General features: G+C 35.2%; 1 protein-coding gene across 4 annotated transcripts in view; it reads right to left on the bottom strand.

Moving 5' to 3' along the window:
* Positions 1-5,525: 5,525 nt before the first annotated feature.
* The window catches only part of txndc16 (thioredoxin domain containing 16), an 18,366-nt gene continuing 16,172 nt past the window's right edge, over positions 5,526-7,719 (bottom strand). For all 4 annotated transcript variants that reach the window (XM_016492401.1, XM_016492403.1, XM_016492402.1 and 1 more), the window contains one exon: positions 5,526-6,727. In XM_016492401.1, coding sequence (XP_016347887.1) covers positions 6,507-6,727 — 221 coding nt within the window. In that variant the 3' untranslated portion in view covers positions 5,526-6,506. The remainder of the gene's footprint in view (positions 6,728-7,719) is intronic.

The following is a 7,719-nucleotide window of genomic DNA, read 5'->3' as shown; positions in this document are numbered from 1 at the left end:
ATATGAAATTCGAAGAGTATGACAATTAGATTAGACTGTGCAGAAATTGAAATCTACTCGCTTATACACACTATACTCATAGTCACCAAAGCTGATGTTGTTAACATTAATCATTTGAGAATAAAATATAACAATAATAATTTGAACGGTTTGATGTGATATGAGCTAACCGAGCTTTAGATTTAATCACCATTGGTAGCGAGATTTATGGTAATGCTTTTTTCCTCAGTTGGTCAGAACAAACGTGGCAGACGTGTTACTTACTTGTTCAGATGGCAATATACGGTGGAAATTCTTATTTGGGTCATATTGCAAGACATAGGCTAGAATCTGTGATTGCAAAGTACAGTAAATATCCACACCGGTGCGGTGACTGACTGCCACACATACTCTTCAGAACATTAGATTCATCCGCGCTGGAGCACAACCCACGCAAATAGATAATTCCGCACACAGCTGCAATTCCAGGTTTTCAAACAGAGATGGCGACAAAGAGGCAAAACTTACGGACTGCAGCTTTAAATAAATGCAGCCTTGATGACCATAAGGGACTTCTTTCAATCTTCTCATCTTATTCTGACAGCAAACTTTTGAATTGTAGTGTGTATGTAAACAAATTAAAACATAAATTTTAAATCAATAAACAACTTGTGAATAAACTACATAATAAACGGTGTAATAAAGTGTATTTATCTACAACTGAAGATATCAATCTTCCTTAAAGCAGAAAGATAATTCCACATAAATTAAAACTGTATAAACCTTAACTCAACATTCTAACTAAATAAATATACGTACGTAACTAAATCCACTAAATAGTTTGATTTGATTCAGAAAGAAACAGTAAACAGAATAATACTAATGATAACCAGAACATTCACACCTTCTGTGACCTAAGATATCGAATATTAACCAGTTACAAAGAAATGGATCTTGTTGCAGCTTGTGTTGCAAAAAAATAAATAAAATAAAACACACACAGCCAAGCATGAAACATGTAAATGGCAAATGAGCTCCAACTGTCCATACTTGCAAAAGATCAAGAGATTAATGGCTACCATCACCTGCAGTGCAGCATATCAGGCCTATATTTCATCTGTGATGGATGTGGGCTAACATTCAGCACAAGATACAATCTAAAGCGTCAAGCATTGGGCCAAGTTCATTTATCCACGGCTGATTTTTCGGATTTCATCCGCTAGATGGAAAGTTTTGCTCAAGGACATACATGCAGTTTTATGTCTGAGTTGTGGGGATGTTTATTCCAAGCTGAATCATTAAAATATCAATATTTCTCTCCGACAGGTCATTCAGTGGCTGCAGATACACACTGAGCACAAGTTTAATTTTTTCTTTAAATATTTTAACATTTTCAGAAGTAGAAAAATATAAATCCCACATGCTACTCACGTTTGTGTAATATTTAATGTGCAATGTTCCAGTCAAAGGACCTTCCTCAGTTCCTCAAATCCTTCTATATTTTTTTATTTTGTATTTTCAGTCAATGCAACATTAATTCAGGTGTGTGAGAAACTATAGATTTTTTTCTTAATAAACACATAATACTCACTCACACAACCTGTGCTAATTTTTTTTTGCAGCAACTTATCACAAGATCACATAACAGAAGCTAACCATCTAATTACTGTTATTGATCTGCACATCTGCATTTTCCTGCATGCATTTATTGTGAAGTGATTATGGTATTCTGTTACTCATCTGCTGTGCACCCTTCCTCTCTGATCATATTAGTCCAAAGTATCATTATTTAATATCATCAACACACAAATTGAATTAGTGCATATCAATTCAATACTGATGACAAACTTCCTAAGAAGATGTGGATTAAAGATGAAGGGTTTCAATGTGGCAGACACACCTGGCTGTAATCTAAGGAAAGACTGTTCTTAGGTAAACCTGTGTCTGTGTAGTGATGTCAGAGGAGAGTCCATCTAACATGTTTTTACTTGTGTCTACATAAAAACCATGCATGAAACCTGTGCTTGTATCATTAAACTTGGCAGTTTCAGAAAAGTTTTGGTTGCTTTAAAGAAAATTATTTCACCCAAAAACTAATAATCATCATTACTGTCATTATTTGCTTTTCTGAAACCACACAATAGCTTTGCATGAGGAAAAGACAGAAATGTAAATCATTATGCTGCTATAAGACTTAGTCCCTAAGTGTAAAGTCATACAGGTTTAGACACAAGGGCGAGCAATTTTATGTTATCATTATTTTTTTAAGGTGAACTGTGCCTTTAAATCTTACTTTTAAATCACAATAGCCCACTAAAATCACCGTATTGCACATAAATCCTGTTGCAAGAGTGAATATCCTCATTCCTGTCTGTTCTCATGATTTAGAATATCCTCATTCTGTTGTGACTCAAAGAACATGAATTTCACACTTGACATCTTATTAACGTGAAGTACTTTCCTTGACCTTATAAAATAACGCGCTTCTGGTTCATTTGAGCTCCTTTATACAAAAAAGAAGGTAAATACTGTACAAGTCGTCATGCTTCAGCATCTGTATATCTTGTAAATAACTTTATTCTTTAAACATTCTGTAAAGGAGACCCTCCTTGGTCTTTCAGTACTAAAATACTATTCTTAAATGAAAGTATAAACTAGTCTGTCTGGTTTTCTTGTTGCAGCTTGTACATTTCATTACATTTTGCAATCCACTGGTTTGACTTGCACCAAAATAAAGAAACGAAATGAAAGAAAAAACTACTTCTGCTTCTGACTTTCCCCCCAAACAAGCCATGCGTATGACAACTCACAACTGCATATTGCTGTCATCGGTTTTAGCTTAAATAAGCCACATTATCAGACCTTAAACCCATGAGAATAGAGGAAATTTCATGCTGTGGTGGAACGTCCAGCTTAAAAAAAAGGGTTGTTAATTTTATTGAAAACGTGACAGCAATCACACACATTATGTTAAAACAGATTTGCTGCTTGAGGCATTAGCGCTGAGAGTTAATTACAAAATGTTAAATGTCAAATTCATTATAAAGGCTTAGAGGGCTGTTTTGTCAATAAAATGACTGTGTCTGTCCTTCAGCCTTCAAAGCAATCATCCTTTATTTCTTGAGAGCCTAAAGGCATCTGGAAAAACAGAACTCCAGATGAAGTGGCTTGGAAATAGAAATTTATTCATTGGGGCAGCGTCAAGTCTGATTGCTAAATCATGAAAACAGACAGCAATCTAATGCTTACTCAACAAAATCTTTTTTTTTTTTAAATTAGACTGTAGCTGCTACAGTACATAAAATGTTTATAGTACTTTTTCTGAAGATTTTTTTTTTTTAAATAGGACACACTAAATTAAGCAAATGACAGTAAGGCATTTAACATGTTACAAAATGTACTATTTTAAATGAATGACTTCTGAAGGATCATGTGACACTGATAACTAGAGTAAATAGCTTTGCCTGAATCTTCCTGGAATAAAATGCATTTAAAAAAAAATATTACAATAGTTATTTAAGCTGTAATAGTATTTTACAATATTACTGTTTTTACCTTTTTTGATCAAATAAATGCAGCCTTGGTGAGCATATAAGACACTTCTTTCAAAAACATTTGAAAATCTTATCAACCCCAAACTTTTGAACTTTAGTGTATGTTTATGAAAACAATGACATGAATGTAAGGAAAACAAGTTGCTGCTAAAACAAATTCTTACTCTTAGTTCTCACTTCGCTTTCTACATTGTTTACGCTTTGATTTGAACGAAAACAACGTATCCGTGTGACGCAGCTGACACAGAACAGCATACACTGTTTTCGTTCAGCGGATATTCTCCTTAATGGCGCTAGGGTGACGCGGAGGAAACGAATTGTTGAATAAAGTCGTTATTTTTGTTTTCTTTGCATACAAAAAGTATTCTCGTAGCTTCGTAAAATTACGGTTGAACCCCTGATGTCACATGGATTATTTTACCGATCTCCTTGCTATGTTTCTGGACCTTGATCGTGGTAATTACATTGCTGTCTATGGGAGGGTCAGAGAGCTCGCAGAATTCATCAAAAATATATTAATTTGTGTTCCGAAGATGAACGGAGGTCTTATGGGTTTAGAATGACATGAGGGTGAGTAATTAAAGACAGAATTTTCATTTTTGGGTGAACTAACCCTTTAATGACAGCTAAAATCGCCAGCTGTAAATATGCTTAAAATCTGACCAATACTATATTCCCAGGCATCACAAGTCAAACTTTCAGACAAAAAGCCTCAATCAGCAATGTACTCTTCAAAACTTACCACCTGCTTCATAATTTACAGTGCAAACCACAGAAAAACCATTACGCTATATTACCAGGAAATTCAGCACATCCTTTACATATTTCAATTTTAAAAACATGCTTTTTGTTTGTTTTCTGTCAGGAGGTTGAAGAGACGGATGAACCACAGCCAATATACTCTTTAAAATGGACATGTGTTCTAGGCAAGAGTAAATGAATAAAACATAAACATCCTAACCAACAGGCAGGTTGACCTTACATAAAAGCTTCGCATTGATTTTTTAAATCAAAATTACATTCAGGTCATGTGACTATCTGGGACTATCTGGAAATCTAATAAGAAGTTGGTTAGTGTGGATTTCATCTCAGTTCTCAAGAATTTGTCTGAAGATCGATGGGACCATAAGAGCTTCTAGTCAAAATCAATAAAATGATATGATTGGTCCCTAGTGCATTTCCTCTGCCAGCTAACATCTGAAGTCATTTCTTGCCAGACGCTGTGAGACGATTTCACTAATGGCCAACGTTATGTCATGATAAGAAGGCAACAAGTTCAACTTTTAAGATTTGACTATATAACTGGACTGCTAGAAACAGACAAAGCCAAAGCGACTGCTTTTATGAATACACTCACTACAGTTGGACAGTTTGGGGTAATTTTTTAATTCAGTCGAAATCAAAGAACCCTGGAGAAAAAGTGTCACCGTTTTCACAAAAACATTAAGCAGCACCACTGTTTTCAACATTGATAATAATAAGAAATGCCTTTAGAGGTTTTTCTTGAGAAGCAAATCATTATATTAGAATGATTTGTAAAAGATAATGTGACACTGAAGACTGGAGTAATGATGCTGAAAATTCAGATTTGAACATTTTAAAGTAAGGAATATTTCAATTCAATAATACAATATTTGTGTATACTTTTTATTGTATTTGTTTTAGCTTATTAAAGTATCACACTGTTAGCTTAGCTACATGTATTTGCTACATGCTCAACAAGCTTAGCTATTGCCTACAGAGACAACATTATCAAGGCGGCTTATAGGTTTTGGAAAATGTGACCCCTGGACCACAAAACCAGTCATAAGGGTCAATTTTTTTGAAATTGAGATTTTTACATTACCTGAAAGCTGAATAAATAAGCTTTCCATTGAGGTATGGTATCCTACATGTTAGGATATGACAATATTTGGCCGAGATACAACTATTTGAAAATCTGAGGGTGCAAAAAAAAAAAAAAAACAATTTGAGAAAATTGCCTTTAAAGTTGTCCAACTGAAGTCCTTAGCAATGCATATTTATGACTGGTTTTGTGCTCCAGGGTCACATATAAACACTCAAATGAGACTCAACTAACTGCTGAAATGATGTTCATTGCAGAAGTCAGAGATCTCATGAGAGGACATAGCACAGATACTGTAAACAGAGGTCTAGCATGCTTATGGAGTTTCCATGCAGGCTTATCCTATATAATGACCTTCACATGGGTGTGTGTATATATGAACATTTCTGCTCACGTGAAAACGCATGTGCACCAACCACATATTGGGATCGCATTTCATTGCCAAAAAAATTGGTATTTAAAAAGTTCCCAAAAACATCTGCATTAGGGTTTAAATACTGGATACAGATCCCGGCAGCACACAAAAGACGGGGGGGCTCGTTTGGTAACTATGGTTTGAATTAAAAAGTAGTTCTTCCCTCGCTAATTAACTTTAACAATGCAATCAACCAAAGATGCAGCCTCTTTCAGGTTTGACGTTAGTCTTTCCATCATGAAAGCAGCACGATATGGTAAAAAAAACTCAGCTGCTGTTCTTCCATGACTGAAACAACAGACAATGTACAAATTTACAAATGTCATCCATATGTGAAGCTCTGTATTTGTATAAAAACATTACCAAACAGGCACTGTAGGAATCGGAATAATACAGTCTCTCAAAAACATTTAGATAAATGCGTTGGATAAATAAATACATTCTTGTAGATATTTTTCAGGTTTTAAATATCACACTCTGTGTATACAGTATAAAGTTACAGCACTAAAATGTAAACTAGCTTGATTTAATTTAGGAAAAGTCCATTCGATTTGTGAAAAATAAGTTGGAAAATGTGTGATACCCATGTTCTGATATACACACATTTCTGCTAATAGCACTGAAGATGTTAACGTCACACGTAATGTAAAATCTAACAGATGTCAAGCAGTCATGTGAATTGCTTACATAACCTTCTGTGCCATGAGAGGACTTATAGTTCAGAGTGCTGGCGAGGTGCTTGGGGGTTTGGTGATGGATGTGGGGTTTGTCTTTGGTTTGGGGTCCCATGCTTCTGCTCTCTGTGGTCTTCCCTGCCCCCAGTCTTCATTTTAGGAGCCCTCTGAGCTGCGTAAGTCGGTGCTTCTTGGTCCATTATTGCCAGAAAGTCAAAGAATGGCACAGGAGGGCCCCATTTCCCATCTGGGATCAAGCCTAAAAGAACAACGGAGAAAAAAAAACAGAATGTTGTTGTTCGTGACGTCTGTCGAACTCGTTGTTTCACAAAGGTTGATGAAGAACAGCTAGTGTAACTTGAGTAAACACTAATTACTCTGTGTACATGCTACTTATGACAACAAAACAGCACTTATAGGGAGTAAATGATGCTTGATACCTGGAAATCTTAAGTAGAGGAGTTTACTAATGGACAGTGACAAGTGATTCCAGATGTCTTGGTGTGGAAACTATGTAAACTGATCTACTATAATTCCTGTGAAAACACAAGGAATTGTGCACACAGATAGGCCTGTCGCAATAATCAATATATCGACTTATCGCACAATATATGTACATGACCTCAATCATTTTTGGTGACGCAATATATCGCCCATTATATTTACTTAAACATTAATGTCACCATGTTTTGTACATTCCACTTGCGCCTGTGTCTTTTGTAGCTTCTGGTACATAACATGGTGTAGTCATGAGGTGCAAGTTCAAATTTAAAAAATGCTTCTACAAAAAAGTTTCATCTGCAGATATGGTCTTGTTTAGGGATCTGTGCCTTTGTGCATACGGACATCTGACTGCTAAGTAGTAATTGTGTTTTTCAGCAATAGTGTGCACCCTTCATTTACAGAGAAAAGAAGGTCAGGGAAAAATCTGTAGATGGAAAAATCTCCATACAAGTTCTTTATGCATTTTTATTTTTTTCTACTTGTTACTTTGCACTTCTTGCTAGAAAATGCAATAATATCGCTTATCGCAATTATTTCTGGGGCAATATATCGTACAACAAAAAGTTGTTATCGTGACAGGCCTACACACAGACAACATAGCTGCATGCTATAATAAAACAATTTATTAACAATGAATGCAAATATTTCTCTTTAGTAATTTGATTATATTTCTTGATTGATTTATATTGATTATACTTGATTTTATATTGCTGAAAACACCTCTGAATTCATCATGCACAGTCCAAA

The sequence above is a fragment of the Sinocyclocheilus anshuiensis genome, unplaced genomic scaffold (assembly GCF_001515605.1).
Source record: "Sinocyclocheilus anshuiensis isolate Anshui unplaced genomic scaffold, SAMN03320099.WGS_v1.1 scaffold222, whole genome shotgun sequence".
NCBI classification, from domain to species: Eukaryota; Metazoa; Chordata; class Actinopteri; order Cypriniformes; family Cyprinidae; genus Sinocyclocheilus; species Sinocyclocheilus anshuiensis.
The sequence above is the reverse complement of the archived record's forward strand: the minus strand, read 5'-3'. Positions and strand labels throughout refer to the sequence as shown.